The sequence below is a fragment of the Callorhinchus milii genome, unplaced genomic scaffold (genome assembly GCF_018977255.1).
Source record: "Callorhinchus milii isolate IMCB2004 unplaced genomic scaffold, IMCB_Cmil_1.0 Scaffold9, whole genome shotgun sequence".
Lineage (NCBI taxonomy): Eukaryota > Metazoa > Chordata > Chondrichthyes > Chimaeriformes > Callorhinchidae > Callorhinchus > Callorhinchus milii.
Window position 1 is genome coordinate 9,157,232 of NW_024704750.1, and position 24,054 is coordinate 9,181,285.

Here is a 24,054-nt window from a genome sequence, read left to right on the forward strand (position 1 = left end):
CTGTGTATATTCCAATGCTCCTCACATTTACAATCCAAGCATTAAAACAACACCAAATGTATTTAGCGCCTTGGGACATCCTCCTGATATGTTGTTGTTGTTGCTGGATTGTCGTGCTTCTTTCCAATTGCTGCCACAGGAGGCTGCTAGTGATCCATTTAAATCTGACGCCGATTTGTCTCTATATGTTCCTCTCGTTTTCGGTCTTCAAAATGAGTTGGAGACAAAGCTTAGCATGGCAGCTGTCAAACTGAGACCGCAAGTCCAGATCCGAAAATATGAACGATGATTCTAGAATTCTAAAATTATATTTTTCTTCTAACTGAATTTTGTTTCAACATGTTGGTTGTCCTCTTTGGTTTTCCTTAATATTATAAACCATTGCTCATTGAAGAGGATGGCAGGCAGGGCACATTTTTCCCTCGATCAAATCAACATTCTGTACCAAGCTCAGAAATACAGGTTCATTTTGTCTCCCTGTAGAAGGACTGATTACCTGTGCTGACCCTGACTCTGGCTAAGGTCAGAAGCTTCCAGTTCTATTCTTAGCTGGTGTTACTTAAGCATTAGTCTTTTTTTGGCTACTTTCTAATCAAACTGATTAGAAATTAAGTTTCAAGGAGGGTGTCAATGTCACATGTATGTCTCGCTTGCCAAATTTTAAAATACATCATCTTGGGTACTCTTGCATCCGAATTTAAGAAACTCATCCAGAATGTCATTCCTATAGATTGCCTGGATTCTTCTTAAATGCATTTGGGAAATCCTCCACCATTGCTCCTTAAAAACAGATGTTCTAAGCATCACCTATATGCAGTGTTTAGACAGACTGGGTGGATTAGATTGTGCTGGATGATCCCGTCTCAAAGAATCCCCTTGATGTAACTAATCTGAACCTGTGGTTTCAGGCTCAGAAGCCACATCAGGAAATAATCTTCAGGTGATTTTCACCAAGCCTCAGCTCACCTTTTTCCCCTCACGCTGCCACATTGCACCAGAAGTTGTGTTGAAATCCTTTCAACCATTTCAAAGGTAACGGCACATGGATTTAGTCATGGCTGCAGCAAGCAATTTCTGATTTCAGAGGCTGGTCGTTACAGAAGCCAGGTACAATAGCCTGCTGTACTCTTGAGCCATTAGAAATCCTTGTTCATTGTACGGTCACTTAATCAAAATCCAGCTCAAGATTCCATCTTTCCAAGTACTCGAAAGTTAATCGTGGAGTCCTGTAGCTCAGTGGTTAGAGCACTTGCTTTGCAAGCAAGACACCTGGGTTCAATTCCAGGCAGGGCGAAACCTTGGGCAAGTTTCCTTACTCCACACGCCTAATAATAATCCCTCCAAAAAACCCAAAACAATAATAAATTGGTCATTTTCAATCTACGACTGTTTGTGGGACATTGCTGTGCGCAATTGGCTGCCGCGTTCGCCCACAAATATACAGTCAATTCACTTTACAGTATATTCTGTGAAGCGCTTTGGGACGTCCTCCCGACGTGAAAAGCGCTATATCAAATGCAAGGATTATTATTATTATTATTATTATTATTATTATAATCATGTACAAATGACAAATGGACAAATGTGCTGTGCGTGCCACAATGCCAGCCGGCCATTCAGCTATTCAGTTATAATACTTCTGGCTGCAAGAATAGAAACGAGAATCATTTAGGGAGGAACCTCAAAGCAAATCGTTCATTGTTCATCTTGTTAATTTGTCTTAATTTTCATCTTATTTGAAAGTGATTACTGTAGCATATTAACTTTTCAAAGCAAATTGGGTGATTTATGTAATTCACCCCTCTTCATGTGCTGCTCTGCTGTGATGGACTTTGATACCATAAATATGGGGTCATCTCTGCTTAGCAAACTGAAGGAGCTCTTATTTTACCAAGAATTTGCAACACTCCCGAGACCCTATCCTGCTTGCAGGGCACTTTATGAATGCCAGTCGTTGTTGAATGCAAGCAGGCTTACCCTCGTGTCAATAAATCAGTGATATAGGTCTTTTACAATAAGGTATAATCATTTGCCAGGATAAAGGTGCATCTGTCATGGTGTGAAACCGGGATCCAGTTTATTACCTTTTAAATAATCAGGCAGGTTTCAATATAATCGCACTGGGGCCACCTGACGAACCATATGTAAGTGCAAGTTGTTGTCGTTGTTCTTGTGAAATGAAGACCAAGTTAGGGGATAATAACTAGACTTATTTGTGAAATGGACTTCAGATGTGGTTACCTCCTAGCACACTGCACTATAGATAGAGTGATGCAACACAGACTGATGGCAATGTGCCATATGGAGACTGAACAAATGTCTACAAAGAGGAAGAAAAAATATTAGAGAAAATGTACCGAGCCTGCTGTTACATTTTTACTTGCCACCAGTCTCTGAATAACTTTGGGAATGCACTCTTGTAACCCTTGTGTGCCACAGGAAAGTAAAATGAGAACTGTTTTCATCATGTGGATCATGCACACTTTGTGCATGTTGAGCCCTAGCAGTGCACTGCAGTTGCTATGACTCCAGGGAAGAGATTTAATTTTTCAGGTCTCCAAAATAAATGTTCGTCATGTGAAATGCCTGGGTCTCAGCAATGTCGCTTTTCGCCCGTCAGAAGATTGCTCAAATTATTTTCCGAATGATTGCTCTCAGAGGAGCTTTCAGAAATTAATAAAGATATTCAGAATTCTCATTCTGATGGAGTCTGAATACATTTGTTAGGATTCCAGTACAGTGATGCACATTGCAGAGAAGAATGCCGATTGAATCCGAAGTGCAAACATGTTGTATTTACTCCTGTCCCGATTACTGTAATTCCTGTTCATTTCTACTTTCAATTTTAAATGAACTTCGGTCTGTAACAGAGCTTTTTAAACTGCGTTTCTTCTTCACATCAAGATACATCACTTACAGTTTCCAATGTCCATTACTTCAGCATCATCTGCAAGTGGATAACCTGCTGCCCATCATGATTCCAAATGGTGCCTTGTCCAAGTGAAGAAGAGGTCGATGAGATTTAAAGTTGGAAGGATCAAATCAAGAATTAGTGATATGCACACATCAGTAATGCAGTTGTATGAATATTTATCTCCCCAGAGTACATGAACAAAAATAACCATCTCAAATCATTCTCATACTTGGAAGTTCTGCAGTTGTTCCAGTTTCTGAGCATTAATCTTGACGTTTGCTTTTGAGGTGTTGAGAGACGGAAATGAATTTACCAAAGGGTTTTTTTTCTGCCTCTGTCGGAAGATGAAACCCCATAACCAAGATGTTTTGATATTTTGAGATATCTACATATTCAGAAATAAGAGTATCTTCTCTTTCTCAGCTGTTGATGGCATGTCATGTGCAAAACAGGGCTGCAAGCACATGTCCTCTAGTGCACCAACAGTTGGAGCCTGGCAAGAAACACTGTACCAGCACTGTAGAACTCTTCTTAATACTTCTACAGCTATTTATATCCCTGTTGATTTCCACAGTTTAAGCTTGTGCGATCCTGAGTGCAATGCTTATTAGCTAATTATTTAAACTGCAAGCTGCAAACCTGTTACACTGCCTGAGGCATAGCTGCAGTTCTTCCTCTGTGCGGAAAGCTCATAGACTTATCTTGTGCATCAGAGAGCACCAGTGAATTTGCTCCAGGATAATGTCCCTCCCCAGATGTACAATGGTGACCCTTTGGCATAATTGCAGCTCATCTTTAGCTGCAAAAGTTTAACTGAGAATAAATTAGGTTTGACGGTCCCTTTGTATGTATTAGTAAAGGTGCTTAGTTTTATAGCTTCAGTCATCTAAAAGCCTATAAATCGTTTCTGTTGCTATTAGGTGCAAGTTATTATTCACAGATTACTCTGTTTAATCATGCTATCCCTAAAGATAAAAATGAGGAGAGTAATTTAAATCTAAAGATAGATTTTAATTGCAGCTCCATCACATTTGTAATTGGATGAGAGGCAATTAAATTCTTGCAGTAATAGAGAAAATGCAGCTTGTAATTTTTATCAAGGTAGCATAACTGCTGTGCAGGACAGTGGTGGCAGCTTTATTATTATAGATCTGAATAATGGACATTATTTGCCATATTGCCATGATTGGAAAGCACCATAAATACAGACCAGATTTAGGGGGCTAATCTCTTCCTGTTTCTTATGAAACTGCGTAAGTCTCCCAAAGTGGCAGCGAGCTCACAACACGCTGATGGGTTTAAAAAGTAAAGGTATCCATGCTTAAATGGTGACCTATTGTCAGTGTGAAATAGTCTCCCTTCCATTACAAACTTTTTGTGCTTGATAAATTTCAACCACGCTGAATACTCTTGAATGATCTCAACAGAGCGGAAGTAGATGGTCATTACATTAACTGAAAATAAACCTAAAGCACGGAAGATTGTGGGTTTCATGCCTCACAATGGGGCTTTGAGCACCTAGTGTATATTGACACTGCAGTGCAGCATTGTCAGAGACGCCATCCCTTGGATGTTGGATGTTGTGTGACTGTTCAGATGGTCGTTACAGATCCCATTAGACTCGCATGAAAATAGAAAGGAGTTTCTCCCAGGGTTTTAGCCAACAATTCCCCAGATAAGATTGGTCATTGAGTTTATGGCTGTTTATGGATGTTGTTGTGTGCAAATTGGTTGTTGAGCACTTTGAGACGTTTTGATGATGCGATAAGATTCTATGTGAAAGGCAAGGATTATTCAGAATATTATTAATAATGAGAAAAGCTGTTCAGCCCAGAAAACATGCTGTCTGCATAGTGACATCAACCCTATCATAGACCTCCACCATCCCACTCTTACCTCCTACAATAAGTGCTCCATGCATAAACTCCATATTGGTTGGTAATAGAATGTATTTGTTTGTTGACATTGATTCTTGGTATCTTTTGCCTCATTTAAAGACCAATCAATTGAGATTTTTAAAAAAATAATAAAAATTTAAAAACACATTTTTTTGGTACCACCTTAATGTTCAGAACGTCAACTCATTCCTTTGCAAATACTGCATTTAGCATTTCCAGGCCAGATATAACACTTTACCCTTTTCAGCGTAGTCTGGGTCCCTGTTGTGTTCTGCAGCAATCATTAAACAACAACATCAATTTACTTTGCAGTTTAGAGCATGATGATTTCCTCTCTGGCACTGCTACCAAGAGCACTCTCTTTGCCATGTGAGTACAGCAGAAGGTGGGTGTTCTCCAACATCACCTCGCTCCACTTTATGTCACAACTTAACGATGTAAAATTCATTGCTGGCTTTGTGTACTATATATATATATCTGTTTAGGATTTTTAATGTACTTTTTTTCATGCAACACACCTCAGCATTTTCAGTATGGTTACAAGACCAATGCAAGCAATTTATTCATGGTAATTTAGTAAATCGTATTGGCCACGAGGCCAATAGGAATGTAGGAGTTTGCAATTTCTGATGAACTATTAAGAGACCCTACTTGTGTGTACGGTATGCTTTTGTATTAGAGAGAAGCTCCCTATTTAGAGCCTGCTGTATAGATTATGCAACGAGTAGGAAGCTCTAGTCGATGACCAGCTCTTCAATGTTTCTACAACTGGTCCCCTTAAATATTGAGTCCAATGGACCATGAAAGAACTTCAAAGTATTTATGGATGGAGTCTGAATCATTTTGCACTGCCACTGTATTTTTTACTGGAACAGAAGAATCAATTTGCTGCCCAAATCTCCTCCTTGAGGTAGTCTTGGTAGCCTGGGCATGTTAGAAAGTACTCTTCCTTGTTCACTTTCTCTCAGCATCTTATATACTTCTATATGATTCTCTCAAATACATCATTATCAAATAAAAACTTGTTTTTATTTTAAAATGACCATGAATTAGCCTTAATTTAACATTATTCTCAGACTAATAATCCAAGCAATTAATTTGTTCAAAAAATAAATGGCTAGGTATCTATTTGGGAATAGAATTCAAATAGTCCATGGCTATGAGAAAATTCTATAAATTAAACACTTTTCTGTGCTGCTGAGCTCTCAGGGAGGGTGGATGTGGTCTGTGGAGGGTAGCGGACCAAGATTGAATGGATGAATATTTTGGAGTTCAATGTTGAGTGCTGTTTTTGACATTTTCACATAGAACAAAAATTGAGGCATTAATTAGAGGTTGATCTCAAATAAAGTTGTCATTTTGCTTGGTTCAATTAAAACTAACATAGCATCTGTTTTGGATAACATAAATTCACTTGAGCAAACTCAGGCACATTGGGGTTTATTTCTTTAATTGTGGGTTAGCAGCAGATGTTTGCAATACTTCTGCTTTTGTGTTCGCTCACCGTACATGCAGGATAACTTGTGCTGTGGAATCTAATGTAGGATTTAGTCTACAGGGAGAACGTTTGCATTTCAGATGAGTATTGCCAATATCATAAGATGTAGATTGATTCATTTGGAGATCAAAGAGTACAAGTGAGAATTATTGTGGGACCTGCGAGTAAACAGTAGAAAGTATTTTTCAGAAATCCTTTCACTTTCAAATGAGTTCTTGAGGGTGGTTAATGAGTTTTTTGTTGGTCACATTCAATATACAGATACTCACGGTCTATGCTGACACTCCAGTGCAGTGCTGAGGGTGCGCTACATTGTCAGGGGTGTTGTCCTTCGGATGAGACGTTAAACTGAATCTCAGAAACATAATGCAATTCGGACTGCGATAAAATTCAAAAGAAAGATCTCGTAGCAATCTGCAATTTTCCAATCGTTGAAAAATGTGTACAATTTTCTCTTTTTAAAATAAATGTACGTGAACTGATTGAAAGTTTGCATTTCACTTTACTGCTTTTGTTTTTAATCCAACCTTTAGTTCAGGAATGAGATTTGTTTCCGTAAGCGTCTTGCATTGCTTCCCTTATGGCAGATGGCAGGTTTATTGGTTGAAGCATTGGTTGCATATCCTCAGCTGTGAAACAGCTGTCTAGAAAGATCAATATGCACAGCATCATGGAAGGCAAAACTCGGAAAATTGCCCGTGTTTGCAGTTTAAAATATCCACCTAAATGTTTTTGGATGATCACACTGCAGCTAAAAATAGATATCTAAACATACAAGTGGCTTGATGCAGGAATGACCCATTTCATGCAGGATGTTTCAGTGTTGGAATGCAAATCAAAATTGTACAGTGCTGTGCAATAAAACAAAATGCAGAATTTTTTTCTTTCTGTCCCTGGGTGTTGATTACTTCTTCCTCAGCTAAGATGCTGGAGCGTGCTCAGATGTGAATGCAGCAACATTATGGCACCCTGTATCTTAACGCCAACTGTAAAACAACATCCAAATCGGAGATTGGCAAGAATTATTCACAATCACCTCAGTGGGATAGAATGAAATACCTAACTTATGTTTGTGAATGTTAGATAATGCATCAGGTAAGGTAAAGGACACACAATAATAAAATAAAGATATAAGTGCAAAGCTGACAATGATGTTCACAGTACATAAATATTGCGTTGACCTCCTTCCTCACTTTATGATCCCCCTGAGCATCTGGCCATTGATTTGTACCTAGTATTGCCCCCCATCTCATTGCACTGTTATTGTCCCCCAAAGATTACATTCCCTTCACCTTTTTGTTTCAGCACATTTATAATAAGAACAAAGGTTTTTTTCTCCAATGCGTCAGAAAGTGTGGGTTCAAGTCCCACCTTGGGACTTGGAAACACATAGTCTAAGCTGACACTGCTGGGGTGGGGTGTTGTCCGAGATGGGTTCTTCGGATGATACTTTAAATTGAGGTCCCATCTGCCTATTCATGTGGATGTTAAAGATCCCATGGCAATATTGGAAAAGAGAAGGGAGTTTCTCCCAGTGTCCTGACCAGAAATCCCCCAAATAAAATTGGTCACTGTTGATGGGACATTGCTCTGTGCACCTAGCTGCCGGGTTTCTCCCACAAAATACACAGTTAATCCACTTCACAGTATATCCTGTGATGCACTTCGAGATGCCTCAATGACTTGATGAGCCTTATATCAAACTCAAGGATTGTTATTACATTATAATTATGTTTTTGATTTCGACCATGTTTGTTGTGCAATATCTGGTTTACTGGTACATGAAACCAGTGCAATTCCACAAGATTAGAGTTCAATTTAAAAGAAGTGAATATACTGTGAACCAGGGCATTTACTTATTTCTGATGTTGCACATTTTTCCATTAATGATGTTTTGAAACCCACATGCTTTGCTGGAAGTGCCAAACAAAGCTGTTGTTATCCTTTTGGGAATATTTCAGAGGCAGTGACTGTGTTTCTTATTCTTTAGCTATTCCAGCAGTGGGGCGTAGTGTAATTTGATTTATGATACTTGTGTTTTACTTGCCAGTTGCAAGAAGGCTCACAAAAATTGATCAGAAATAACATCAGCAGTTGGCCAGTGAATATATTTAAAGGTGTTGAGCCCCATAACCAATAGTTTTTTCTTCCTTCACCTCTCAGCTTGGTAGCAATCTCACCTTTGAGTCAGAAGATTGTGGCCTCAAGTCCCATGTCAGAACATGAGCTCATAGACTAGGCTGAAGTTCCAGCGTAATATAATGGGAGTGTTACATTGTCAGACCCCCTACCTTTATCTGAATTCCTCCAGTACAACTTCAATGAAAGAAAAGCTTCTAGACTCATCTGTGTGATGTGCGATTGATATTTGCCTCACTATTGCCTATCAATTGATGTGCAGTTAAGCTAGTTAAATTATTCTCTGAAGTACATGAGAGCAAAAGCTGTATGAGGGGTGATTTTGAGAATTGAGCAATTTTTTTTAGGCAATTTAGGAGAAATACACATTCATCTAGTCAGTGTCTGGGATGGACGATCCAACTTTGCAGATGACTCTAATCTGTTGCTCAATTCACTGTTTTATATTACATTTATAAATTCTGTATTGTGCAGATACAGCATTTTTACCTGTATTTTCACTGTATACACTATAAATATTGTGAAGACATTTATACTGCAGTAATTTTCTTGTCATGGCTAGCTACTCATCTACACATTGCATTCTTATCTGTGGTTTGAAATGTCAGAGTTGATAGAGTTTGTATTCATTTTTTTAAAGTATTCAGACTTTGTACGTGAAATTTTCTTGATCTGTTTAAAGACAGACTGAAAATTATTCAATTTCTGCTACAAATTGACATTTAGCTTGTGATACATTTAGCCATATTACATATTTGACTCTATGGGCCAATTCCCCAAATTTGTCATAACTATGATGAGGTTGGATACAACACTTGAGACAGTGTTAGGTGAGAAACGTTTCAGAGGCATGTTCGAGGGAATGGCAGAGTAACAAATGGGCAAGAGAGTGTCTTCCCTTTTCTGCTAGGAAGGTAACACAAAATCAAAGGGCCCACTTTTGCCGCTCTAGCCAAAATGAACATTGTGAATTACACAGTTGTGATATTGCCTCGCCATTCGTTGCTCAGCATGAAGTTCTGATTGATCAAAAGAGTTTTTTGGTGTGGAAAAATTCACTCAGCTCAGCAGCTAATGACCAAGCAGATACAGTAGATGGCAGTCATTGCACCTCTGTCAGCTATTGTTCTCAAGGGAACCCATATCAAACCAGTGACCCTCCAGTCACATTGTACGTAATAATAATAATAATAATCCTTGCATTTGATATAGCGCTTTTCACGTCGGGAGAACATCCCAAAGCGCTTCACAGAACACACTGTAAAGTGAATTGACTGTTTATTTGTGGCCGAACGTGGCAGCCAATTGCGCACAGCAATGTCCCACAAACAATCGTAGATTGAAAATGACCAATTTATTATTATTTTTAGTTTTGGAGGGATTATTATTAGGCATGTGGAGTAAGGAAACTTGCCCAAGGTTTCGCCCTGCCTGGAATTGAACTCAGGTCTCTCACTTGCAAAGCGAGAGCTCTAACCACTGAGCTACAGGACTCCACGTAGATATCTCATGGTCACTGACACTGATTCTGCTCTGACCGTGTCTATATCCTAATCTTCACAGGATGTTCTGCAAAATACACAATCACTACACTTCACAATAAATTCTGTGAAGTGCAGGTGAAACTTTGTCCTGATGTTTATTATTAGTAGTAGTGGTATGAGATTTTAAGTGTCCTCATGTAAGAAGATTCATTCTGAACGTAGTGACACTTTAACTAATGGCTTTTAGAGGGTTCTAATAAACACCTAGTCCTACGAGTACTCTGTGTATTCTACTTGTGTAGGGCTATATCATGGTAATACTTTTTTGAGGATGAAAAATACATCTGCCATGTTCAAGATGCTGATGGGCCTGGGTGGAAAGAATCCCTGCCTAGGTGACTGATCAGACTGACTGATCTGTCATCAACAATGTCTTTGCCTTTGGAGTAAGAGTAAGTCATCCAAACTTGTGGGTTAAATGAGAGGTCTCTTGCTATTCAGCAGTGATTCAGTTAGGATTCAACACAGCAAACTGCAGACAGGCATCAGTTCTTTAAATGTTGCTGTTCTTCAAACTGATATACAAGGCCAAACTTGAGAAAGGGATTCAGTACTTTTCAGGCACTTAAACATATCCTGTTCACTCAACGCACCAAATGCATAACTTGCAGCATTAACACTGCCTTTTCAGCAAAGGAAGCATAACTAGCCGTGTGTCAGATCTTTTCCACCCGATTAAGTGTTAAGTGTGTTACGTGCTTCAGTATGACTGACCTTATTGAGTGACCTATGTTCTCTACGTCAACTTGTCTTAAGCAACAGAAAACTCTGTGTTGGTGGTAATTATTTCATCAGCCGTGAGCAGCTGGTAACTAAGATCATTGCTGTTCCTAATCACTTGCTCAAACATTGTGTCCCAGTCACGTTATCCATCTGACATCAGTGAGTCTGTGAATCTTAGTCCAAGTTTTGGGGTGCCCTCAGAGTGTCGAGGTTCATTTATCTATATTCCAGTTAATAAATTGCTCCAGTTGTTAGTCAGACTTCAGAGCTGACACAATTCCAGTGTTGGCTATCTTACAAATTGAACCAAGGTCCAAGCTGTAACCTAGGTGCCACATGTAACTGCTTCTTCACCTCCTCCTAGTATTTCCATTTCATGAATTCTAGAGCATCCTATCACGGTGGCTGTGAAAATCAGAAGAGATACTCAATGTACAAACCATACGAGCAGCATGAAGTCTGTGTTGTGAGCTGAGAGTATGCTGCTTTCTGGATTTATCGGTCCGTTAACACAAAGTAAGATTGCTGTGACAGGTTGTCCAGTGTTTCTCAAATAAGCCTTCACAACTGGAATAAAATCATTACTGAACTATTCGGACAGAAGATTGCTGTCCACCCATGTGTTACATTACGCAATGCAATATGCAGAGACAGCTGTAATGCTTATACAACTGAAAGCACGCGTTTTATTTAATTTTCTGATAATCCGTGGGGGCAGGGCAACTGGCTTGCTCAGTGGATTAGACATTGCCTGTTAACTTCTAGGAGCTGGGTTTGAAAACAACCAGGCAGCTGGGATGGAAGTCTGTTTTGCTCACAGGGGTTCAATGTGAGAAGAATTTAGGCAGTGGGGGGAGAGGACCCACCTCTACTTCTTAAATTAAATCTTGCAGAGTGACCAATGTGGCAAGCAAAACGTATCACCATACACGATACAAAGTACTGTATTCCTCCTTTTGAACAGCAATGGGCCTTTTGCTATTGGTATCACGGTTTACATTTTCTAATGCCCTGGAGACTAACTGGTTCAATCCAGTTAAAGCATTGCACTTTCACTGTAGAAGACAGTTGGAGGAAGATTTTATGGTACTTAACAGAACAATTATAACAGACGTATTCTCTTCCAATGCTATGCTTTCATTTTAGTGTTTTTAAACATTACTTGTAATCAGCAAACTCCACACTGGTTAACTTGTGGAGAGATTGTGAAGCCCAATTCCTTTCAGTATACGCATAGAATTAATTACAATTTCATTGTCTTTTGTAGGTTGGGAGGAACAGTATCTGCATACAAGATAGTACCCGATGAAGTTGATGAAATCAAGGTAACTGCTTAGTTTCTATTGTGGGGTTGACATTTTCTTAAGAGCCTGTACCTGACATTGTGCTTGTGTTGATGTTGTGTGATACCATATCAGGCGGTCTGCAAAAAAATTAAACACCTCATTTTCATATTTATGTAATAATGTCCAAAATTTATACTTCAATCACAAAGTATATCAAAGGCAAGAGGCAGCAGAAGATGACAGCACTGACTTCTTTTACACTCCACCACAGTCATTTTGTGAATGAAAATCTCAGTGACTATATACTGTATTGCTTTGGATGAGTTGAATAGTAGCCAATAGGGTTGTACAGATGTATAATGTAGTAGACCCATGTAATCATCCAGTTGGGTTGTTTTACCAACACCATATTCTCCAATTTAATGATGTGTGGCAGTGACCAGCAATATTCCCCAAACAATGTATTAAGGCGACACTAGAGGCAACAGAGACCTTCAGCTTTCTTTTTCTGTTGCAGGATATCATAAGTTATGAATATGTTTTGTTAAAAACTCATTCAAGCACAGTGATTGAAAATATTACAGTGGTTGGGGTGGTTTAATGAAATCTTTGAGCATCATTTTTTTACGCAGAGGGTTGTTAGGAGAGGGGGAGGATGTAAACACAAAGGATCTCTTGATGGAAGGGAAGGAAGGAGGTAGGAAGTGGGACAGTTAAATATTTTTTATAAAGCAAGCCAAGGGTTTTCCAAAGAAATGGAATATATTAAAATGTGAAAGTATTAAGGGAGTGAATGGCAGGTAGAAGGCACAGAAATTGAGACAAAGAATGAGACCAACAAAGGAACTGGAGGGAAAAATTGAATAAAGAGCATTACAGAATGTTGGAGAACCATTATGTATTTTATAAGGACATAGTAAAAATATTGCTATTTTTGGCAGATTAAGTAACACCATATTGCTTTTGAAGTTACTGTTTCTTAGTCTTACTCATTCAGTTTGACACTGCCTAAAGAAGGAATGCAGTCTTTCACCAAATTAGCCATCCTCTGATATGTTGTGACAATGAGAACACCCTGCTCATTTAGAGAAGTTGACACTGGTCATTGGACTTTGCTTCTTCTTAAATCATTTCAAGACTTGATAACTTCTTGACTAGGTAGAGTAAGTTTTAGTTGAGACAGGCAAGTCGTGCACCCTATTTATTATGCATTTTTTCCTCATTAGGTCATGAAAAATAGCACCAAATAAATGCAAAAAGGAAGAGTTTCATTACTCCCATATAAATGTGGAAGTATCAGCTTAAAAATGATCCCTTAAAATTTCTTAGAACAACTCAAGATTTTTTTAAAAAAAGCAATTAGCATTTGGGAGCAGAGCTTTTGGTGCAGGTATTTGGTTGTGTACATGGAATGCTCTCCTCAGACTTGGTGAATGCAATTTTTGAGTAAGACATATAACTTCTGTGTCATGCTCTAAATGGATTCTGGGATTATGAATGGAACATAACTCTGAACTGGAGTCGCTGCTGGCTATGGCAATCTTTCTGCCCATTCTCTCAGGTTAAAAAGGGAAAAATTAGTCCAGATAAACTGCAAAAAGAGACACAGTAAGAAAGATCATTGAAGCAGTACATTGAACCTCATTACCATCAGCAAGAATATTAATGCAGATAGCAGAAGCTATATTGTAATATGACAAACCAGCAAGTGGAAGCAAGTAAAACATTACGACAAATGTATTAGGTGAAATGTGTGCATTGGATCGTAGATATAAAACTCTGATTTGTGTTCAGTGACTTGGTTCCCACTTCAATGAGCATTTGAGGCTTTGCACAAATCAGGCTTCTTTTAAAAAAAATCTATTCCATTCCGTGACATCTTGCTTTAATTTTACTTTCCACATTATTTATTGAAAACAGTACAGCAATAACTAACCTTATCTATTGCTGAGCTTTAGAATGCCAGGACCTTGTTACCAAAAAAAGTGTCTTTGTGGTTTTGTTCTCTTCTTTGAGGTGACACATATATTGAAGATGATTGTATTGTCACCTCTTCCCATGGAAAAAAGTAACCTTTAACTGCAGAGTGCATTCCAGCAATGAATCACATCATCATCATCAACATCATCGCATCCCAGCATTACTGATGAATTTAATTCCCAAATTCACAAATATATACAGTCAAACTCCTCAGCCAACCCATTGTCCATTAATTATGAATTATTACACCAGTGTTGTACAGTATTTGAAGAAGTTAATGTCTAGGTAGTTGATCAGTGGAACAATCAATTTCTTTGATAGTCTAGAAATGTTTCTAATGCTGGTTAATCAGTTTGCTGACTAGAATGAACAGTTTTTCAATACCAGAGAATGAAGGTATATCATTGGATTTCAGAATGGGATTTTCCTACACGTGGAAGACTGCACTTCCTAATCTATTTGGAATTCTGTACATTTCTGCATATGTGTAATCCCAGTGCTGGGAACAGTTTAATCATTATATTTTGTGCATGCAAGTGAGTAGGGCGATGACATAGGCTGTGGTAAAAGGACGGGCCATGCAGTCTGTCATGATATTGTGAACCATGGTGGTGGAGCTCAAGCTGTTCGTAAATCTCTCTTGAAGCCTGAGAACATGCTGACGTTTTAATTGTAAATGTGCTTCTAAACATGTTTCTCGTCCTGTATAATGCGTGCAGCGGATTTTATTTTCGGATTGATTCACTACAGTACCTTTGCTGTTGGAGATTGTTGTTAAAGCTACCCAATGTAACTGTAATTGGTATCACCATGCATTTTACGAGAGTGTGACATTTGGCTGGGGGATTGTGTCAGCTCAAGAGAGGAAGAGTTTTAGTCTAATTCTTACTATAATTAGCCTGATAATGCCACAAATATTTTTTTCTTGCTTTTCTTCATGATTTAATGAGACTCTGCAATTTCTCAATTTGCAGCTACAAAACAACAACAACAAAGTTACATTTATAGAGCGCCTTTCACGTTGGGAGGACGTCCCAAAGTGCTGAACAGTCAGGTGTTGGGGCCCGAGCATGGGGGAGGGGGGGTGTAGGGATGAGGGAAGGCAGAGAGGTGGGTGGGAAACCAAAGGCACGGTCGAAGAGAAAGGTCTTGAGACCGACCTTGAAGAAGGCAAGGGAGGAAGCGAGGCAAAGGGACCGTGGGATGGAGTTTCAGAGTGTGGGGGCAGAGAAGCTGAAAACCCGGCCACTGATTGTAGGGCGGGTTAGGCTATATTTTAATAACTTGTTACAGATCTGCGTGTAATCTGCACAGAGGAATTATCAATATTTAAAGGAAATTTTATTTTATTACCAACCAGTTGCCAATTGCCAATTGTTCACCAGATTTCTCTTTTCCACTCCGCCCCCTCCTCTCTCCCTCCCGCTTTCACTCTTATTTTTCTATCTTACTACTGTACCTGACTACATGGGCACCCTCCAGTATCTTTTTGAGTCTTGATATTCAAGTGTTAGTTGGTTATTTGACCTCGGGGGGAACAGCAACAGAGCCTGTTCCTGGGGTCCTCCCCACATGTGCAGCCTTCCAGCAGAAGCCAACAACTAGGCAACTTCTCCAAAGTTTAATTCCACACTCAGTCCTCGTAAATTAGAGATATTAAGATTTATTTTTTTACGCCCTGCATGAGTCGCTGAGCTTGACAACTGCATTGAGATGTATTGATGTATGCCTTACCATATCTTAAAATGAGGAAGAAATTCAAAATTGGCCATATGAAATTCCAGTCTTTCTTCAGTCCCAATTTTTAATTGAATCCTTGCTTGCAGTATTTTTCAAGGAGGCAAACAAGCTCTCTAGTCTGATACAACCACTATCTCATATTAAGTGCTGGAATGCCTTGCTCAGTCATCAAGACTTTTGACACCGAGTTCTGTTTTTACTATAACTCAAAATATTTATTGGTGATATCTCGTCTTTAGCAAATTTATATATGTAATTGTATATATTATTTGTATTATACATTTGCTTTGAATTATTCCAATTCGTTCTGTTCTCCACCTCTAGTTAGATTTAAATAAGTTTTTTGTTTAGATTTGGTAGCTGTAACTTTAAAGCTACATTTAAGTTTCTGAGCTATGTGATAAGGTACTGTATCAAATGCAAGAATTACTATTATTTTTGTTAACTTTGGAAAATTGAGGCACTGTGGCGGGATGTCCATTTTCACTTGCAGTTCCCCATTTATTGAGAATTTCTTCTCAGTCATGCTGGTACTGAAGCTTGCAGAATGGAAACCAGGGACTTTCCAACAAGAAGAGTTGAAGGGAGAGTCTTTCTGCCCACTCTCTTTGCTCTCCCAGTTGATGAGTGGGAAGCATAATAGGCAGAATCCCATTTTCTCTACTGGAGAAACTGGTATATAGAAAGAGGAGAAAATAGTGAGCTCCAAATATAAAATGAGAATGATCTTTGATGGCTGCTTCACATGTGCACAATTCATTCATTTGTGAACGATTCTACATGAGGGCATATCTTTAAAGCAATTTTTTCAAACCCATTGTGGCAAGTACGGAATGCATTAAATCTTCCAACATTTGAAGTACATGTGAAAAAAAAATACATTTCCCTGTCATTTTCTCCACTTTCCTCCCCTGTGGGTGTTTTGTCTAATTGCCTTTGATCAGGTACAGTTTGAGAGGTTCTTGTCAACCTTTGGTACTTCACCCAAGTGATTGGAGTTCATTTGTGAACCTTGATATTGAGTGTTCGTAGGCTATTCAACTACAGGGTATCACAGCTGAGCCCAATCCCTTTCACACTTGTCTCTCCAGTACAGGATCTCTGATTACCAATCAGGAGCAGAAAATACTGTATGATGATTTTTCTCTTTTCCCCTTTGCTTATCCTTACCCAGACTACTGAGGCCAGCCCTATGGCTTCCCCGCCTGAGAGCAGCTATCTCAGCACAAACCTAGAATCTGTGTTAAATAATAATAATCTTTGTGTTTGATGTAGCACCTTATCACATTGCTGAGACGTCTCAAAGGGCTTCACGGGATATACTGTAAAGTGGATTGATTGTATATTTTGTGGTCAAAACATGGCAGCCAATTGTATACAGCAATGTCCCACCAAAAGCTATGGAGTGAGTAACCAATTTTATTTGGGGGATTGTTGGTCAGAGCGCCAGGAGAAACTCACTTCTCTTTTTGAATTGTGCCAAGAGATCTTTTTAACATCCACCTGTGTCTCATCCGAAGGACAGCAGTTCTGACAAACACACTCCCAGCGCTGTGTTTGAGTGTCAGCTTTAACTGTGTTGCCAAGTCCCGACGTGGGGCTTGAACCCACAACCTTCTGACTCAGAGGCGAGAGTGCTACCACTGCGACAAGCTGATGGCTTAACACTGCACCGTCAATGCTTTTACCCACAAGCTCACCAATGGGAACCCAAAATGAATGCAGTTAGCTGCGTAAATGTGAATGAAAGTATTTATGCTGCAAAAATTTATGGAAGTAAACTGAAAGCTATTTCAACTCACTGCTTTAGTTAATCAGCTGACAGAGAGATCTGTGGGCTTTTACAAAGCCAAGGATTGTTCCATCTTGCATAATTCACTCTGGATAGATAAAGGTGCAAGTACATTGCCTTGTGATACAATCTCATTACTCTAATGGATATAAAATATTTAATTTTGCTGCCCAAAAGCTGCCATGAAAAAGAAGTGTCTCCACAGTGTAAATATTGTAATGTCATCCTTTCGACTCTTCGGTTCGTGAAAAAGGCCAAATGAAGTTAATTATTTTGTGAGCTGTGTTAATATTTTATAATGTACATTAAATGGAAATATAGATTTCATTTTTCTCCCTGGTGCAGTACCTGTGAAATCAAAAGTTGCAGCACAGCAGCCTTTCAAATTGAATAATGTGAAATATATTGAACAAATTGTTCAATTTTCTTGGAGCTCAGGCCATAATTCTTATCAATAAATCAGTGTGCTCTTCGGTTTAGAACAGTCATTGATTATAAAATGTACCTGGTGATTCTTGTCCCTTTCAGTGAACTACTGAATATGACAGGCTGGTGTAGTGCATCGCTGCTGGTATAGTGTATCGCTGCACTTAATATCTAACCAGCATTGTCAATTGTGAGTAAAACAATATTTTGCAAATGTTTGATAAGACAACAACAAGAAGATTACAACAACAAGATTACATTTGTATTGCGCCTTTCACGTCGAGAGGACTTCCCAAGGTGCTGTGAACAGGCAGTGTAAACAATTCCTGCATTAAATCACATTCCTGTGTGTTTCAGCATGGAGTTCAGGGGAATCTTAATCCACCACCACCATGACCAAGAATGTTGCTATAGACAGAGGTAAACAAGGTGGAATTTGAAGGGAGTGATATGCATATTGTATAAAGTGTCTGGCTACATTTCTACAATGTTGGCTCTTGTTTTACTGGAGAAGGTAGCTTCATGATTGGGGTAGACAATGTATGCAGACCTCTTCCCTTTATTCTAAACCAAAATGACGTTTGTTGACGTTTGTTTCATAAAGTGTTGGTTTCGTTCACAAAGTAATGCTGGCACACAGGGAGTCACACAAGCTGCAGAAACAGACTTGCAATGACCTTTTGGGTAAATTTCTAACCATTCCCAGCACTTATTTTGTTCATATCCACCTTAAATGGCAATGGATTGTCCTCCAGTATCCATAAGCATGCAAGGGGTGTCCAGGTTTTCACTATTAACAGGACCATAGATGTAAACATTCAATCAAAGATACAAATTCTAGTCAAGGTGTGGCAGATATACTGTATTTGTAATAAAGGTTAGAGGGCTTTATAGAACACTTGGGGTATACTTGTGTTTTGGGATTTGGACAAACATTTGTCTCCATGAAAGTTTCATCCATTCCACTTGGCTGGGAGGTGGGGGCATACAAAGTGCTTTGCTGCAGGTCACATTATTGACCAAATACCAAATATGCTTTAAGATTATATTGCCCAGTTTGCTGTTATAAGCTGTTAAAGAATGACAGATTTGATAATTATGTGCTCCAATGTTAACAGTATATTAGCTTAACATGTTATGTAGTAACACGTTATTTAAACTTTTTGTTACTTTATATGCTAAATGAGAATAGGGTTTTTTTAGTTTAAAAAAAGGAATTCTATACAACCAGAAAAAATGGTAAGACTCTCAGGCTAAGGAAATGGAATTAACAATGATTGAAATGCTAGTTGTTTTCTGCTTCAGTGGATCTAGAATTGCAAAGCATAAGGATCTTATAGCAGCAGCAGTAAATAACTCAAAAATAAGCCGGAGGATTTAGTCAATTTTGGGATTCCATTTTATTTACAGCATTGTTTTCTTAAGTTCACCTAAAGTTCACAACTTCTTTATGTGCATTAAGCTTTCTTGAGGTAAGCAAGACAACTGAACACAGTGGAAGCCAATAATTAAGTGCTTGTCCAACTACAAATTGAAGCACTATTTATTAATGCACTGTGGAAATGTTCAATGTCATTCCTCAGAACGTTTTTAACTTTGCTTGAAATTTTAATGATCTATTAATGAAAATCCCGAAATCTCATCGGAGATTTTATCAACACCCTTTTAATATCTCACTACATTTCACTGTGGTGACAGAACAAAAACCATTTCCTGTATTTTGCCGTTAATGAGATATTGATCTTGTAAGTGTAACACTGTGATTTTCTGAATTGAGTACTACCGTACAGCACTTTGCAGTGTATGGAGAAGTTGAAACAAGATGATGAAGGTGATTTCATTTGCAGCTTTGGACTGAACCTGATGGATATCTCATGTGTAAGATATCCAGAAGTTTCCTGTTTCCCCATTCTATGCATGAAGCTTCAGATATAGTTCATGAAGATTTGGGTCTCTATGGCAGTCAGGTTGACTTACAAACTATAACACCTGACTATAAACAAAAGAACTACAAGACTCTGCATTGCAGTCTCTCAAAACAATCAATGTATAGACCATGTGACCTTCGCCTCCAAAAAGTAGTCCTTTTGACAATACGTCCACAGCTGTAAGACACAATAACTGAGAGTTTGTATACCCTTGTCCAGCAAAGTAATCCATAAATGTCCCATCTGCCCAAGTGCTCAACAGTGACACTATTTTTCCATCCCCAGTAAGGACCCAAGGGTGGAAGGTGAATGAAATGCCTGACATCAGATGTTCAGGTGAATGGATGATAAAGAACAAGATAGTCTGTGCCTTGCATCGGTCAATGAATGCATGTGGCCTATTCAGAAAGATTCATTTTAACAGATGCTTTTTGTTTCTCTCAGGGGTGCCCAGTGGCTTAAAAGTGGAACAATTCAGAGCATTACACTGTGCAGTAAATATGTGTTCATGCTCCAAGGCGATATGCCCTATTCCAAATAAATATGCTGATAGACATTGCAGCAGCCTGACATTTATAATACTGTTTGTTTATATGTGTTTATAGAAAAACCTGGTGCATTGAGGATTACGCATGATGGATTACGTTTACGCCACCTTTCTGCCACTTTTCTGACTATTTAAATAAGGTCAACATTTGATTGTCTGACACTATGTCCTTACCTTCCTGAGTGCGCAGATGTTACTTCTGAGATAACTCTTGCATCTGGCTCATATTTCATACTTCCAACCAAGGATCTAGTAAGAAACATAGTTTTCAGTTCAGGTTTAATTAATGGCCAACCTTTTTTTTCATACTGTTGAAAATGTGTTATCATGTGATAGTAGGAGTGATCTATTTTTTGCCACATTATTGCTTTACTCATTCAGAGTTATTTGAGGATTTGTCACATGTGATTATTATGAAAGACTTGTAGACTATAGCACTGAATTAAAATATCACTCATAACCAGGAAAGTAATATGTTTTGGAAACCCTGAAATATTGAAATTTTAAGCATTTGAGATATCTTAAACCGTTAATACCAATACCTTGTATTGTACATCTGGGATTATGATTTGTTTTGGATAATGACTTTCTGTGAAGAACATCTGTAATGCCGTTTTACATTTTTTAAGGAATGGGGATGGGGGTAAGGGGAGTGGGGTAGCAAGGGACGGAAACAAGACAGCAGGGTTCAGGTGGAAGTATCTCTGATGAAGGCAAATGTTCCATGAACATAGCTTCAGCACAGAAAGGAATTATTCTGGATTGCCAGTGGGCAAGCTGGAGATTTCTCAAAGCCCATTCGATGCTCCAATATTCCTGGTTCAGTGAGTCACAACTCAGCAAGGGAATGTTTGTGCACCAGTGAACAAGCACTCTGGGAGAGCATGCCATACAGTGAAGCAATGCATGAAACTTTCTCATAATGATATGGGTAAACCTTACATTTGACATAGCACCTTATCATGTCATCAAGATGTCTCAAAGCGCTTCACATGAATCACTAAAAAGTGTCGTCACTGCATATTCTGCAAATATCATATTTCTTGCTCGTCTTTGGGGTAAGGTCAATGTTGTGTAGTTTGGGCATGACTGCTGCTTAAGTCGAATGCTGGTCACTCCACTGTTTTAAGGTCAAGTGTTTTTGGAAGATTAACAACCTTACTATATCTCCTCAACCTCGCCAAAGCTTCTATTAACTTTGGAATCAAGTTCTTTATCTCAATAGCTGATGTTATAACTGAGGTACTGGACATTACAAATTTATATTATGTTTAAACAATGGTGAACATTCATAGTTTGGGACACTGTGGAGGCTAAAATGAGTGCATTATGTCAATTCATGTTAAATGTGTTCTTACATTTAAATAACATCAGACATTCCTGATACTGAAACTGATGCTCATCTTTTTCATGGTTATTACAATTGAAATAAAATATCTTTGGATCATTTATACTTACAGCGTTGATACATTTCATCATTGAATTCACAACCAATGTGAATTTGAAGTCCCTGTATAATTAGGCGTTGAGTTGAAAGTATCGTTCAATGGCTTGTGCCTGTTGGGGGCTACAGCAGATGTTTATATCTCCCTTGTGTCTTACATCAACTATTAATGAGATAAGTACTGTCATCTTTCCTTGGAGTTAAATCAAAAGTGGTCTTTTAGAGGTGAAAGAGCAAGACTGAAGTTGTAATAAACATCTGTTTGTACATTACATTATGACTTTTAATGCCCATGTTGAGCTGGATTCTTGTTTAATTTGTTGCAGGAGACTCTGATCGAATGGTGTGATGACAAGGAATTGAATCTCATATTAACAACTGGGGGAACTGGTTTTGCCCCAAGAGATGTCACTCCAGAGGTGGGTAGTACAAAATGAACATGTTTAAATCTCTTAAGTACTGTGTGGACTTGTCAGATATATCTATTGAAATATGCTTCAGTGCAAATGTGTTCAATAGCTCTACAGAGAATCACTGAACATTTAACCTGACCAGTTCATTGGTAAACTGCGTGCAAATATTCTATTGTCCTTTTCTGGATCATTTTTTATAGACGGTTAGGTTTATAATTGGACAGGTTTCAGATATAAGGGAGATCAAAAAGATCTGAAGAAATTATTTCAGTGTGAGAAACTAACTATAAATGCTGTTAAATATATGGCTATTCTTATTAGAGATCTTCAGCCACAAAGATGGAGATGGAAAGTGTTTGGATGTGATTATTTATCGGAATGTTTCCAGACGATAGGGTATTATCAAATTGGCCAGGTGAATCTTTATTATGAGTTGAAAGACGTTATTTTAAACCACCTCAGATCATGGTGATACGGTGCTTGGAATATCATGTGCAATTTTGGTGACTATAACTTCAAAGGGATGTTGATTCAGGGGACAAGATTCAGCGATTTGTTAAATGAAGGACAAGGATGATTCTGAGACCTAAGTATCTAAATGAGGAAACACACAAACCTAATTGCAGAAAAGGCAGATGAGGGATTTTATGCAAGTTTTAAAAATACTCAGAGGTAAATGTTAGAGGCTGTTCAGTTCAGACTTGAGCACAGAACAGGAGTTCATAAATTTGAAATGAATATTAGAGGACATTCAGAGGACACTTGAGAAAACCCACAACATGGTCAATCAGATTTCTGAAAGGAGAGGTCAATAATTATCTCTGAAATGTTGACCTATTTTCCATGGGCTATAGATTATTTTAAATTTACCCCATTTAAGATTTGCATTTTTTAAATATAATTTTTACTCCATTGGAGACTATGATAAGAATAAATTGGTCACTTTCAATCCATGACTGTTTGTGGGACACTGCTGTGCGCAATTGGCTGCCGCGTCCGCCCATAAATATACAGTCAATTCACTTTACAGTATATTCTGTGAAGAGCTTTGGGACGTCTAGAAGACGTGAAAAGCGCTATATCAAATGCAAGGATTATTATTATTATTATTATGATACTTATGCAGGCCAGTGTTTCAAAGTAGAGCTGTAAGGAAAGATCATCCAACGGTTTGCTTAAGAATCAGGGAGGATTCATGCAAAATTTTCACTGAGGAGACTACATGAATGGTGTACAACCCATGCTGAAGTAGGCTATGTATGATCTGTGGAAGGAACAAGTTTGACGGGCGAAATAAGAGTTTCCATCCATGCTTCAATATGTTCTCGGGTTTGTATTACAGAATTCTGTAGGGCTTTAAAATAGTGGTTTGCAAATTCTCATCCTGTGTTACACCCTCAGTTGAAAAAATCCTGTTTTTTTAAAAAGTTGAATCGTTGCAGGTGATTGGCAGCGGATAAAGCGGCTTGTTTGTGTTGAACAGGAAGAGATAAGGCATTTCACAACACTGAAAGGATGCTGAGGATTTTCATGTCGCAATTTTGTAATTATTTCAGCCCTTTCAGTTTTCGTAGTTTTATTTGCCACAGTTTATGAAAGTCATCTGTCAAAGCACCAATACACTGCACCATGGCTATGGTGAGACATGGATTCAACCCCTTTTTATCCAGAGATTAATATTAGTATTTCTGATATTAGCTACATTGCTGCGGGGGAGATACTGTGCAGGTACTTCATTATAAGGGGAAGATATTCATCCCTTTGACCACTTTTGTGCCAATC

At 38.5% G+C, this 24,054-nt stretch overlaps 1 protein-coding gene across 8 annotated transcripts in view; it reads left to right on the forward strand.

The window, feature by feature from the left end:
* LOC103175216 (gephyrin) overlaps positions 1-24,054 on the forward strand; it is a 159,715-nt gene that overhangs the window by 56,628 nt on the left and 79,033 nt on the right. For all 8 annotated transcript variants that reach the window (XM_042337907.1, XM_042337908.1, XM_042337909.1 and 5 more), the window contains exons 3-4: positions 11,984-12,041; positions 22,186-22,278. In XM_042337907.1, coding sequence (XP_042193841.1) covers positions 11,984-12,041; positions 22,186-22,278 — 151 coding nt within the window. The remainder of the gene's footprint in view (positions 1-11,983; positions 12,042-22,185; positions 22,279-24,054) is intronic.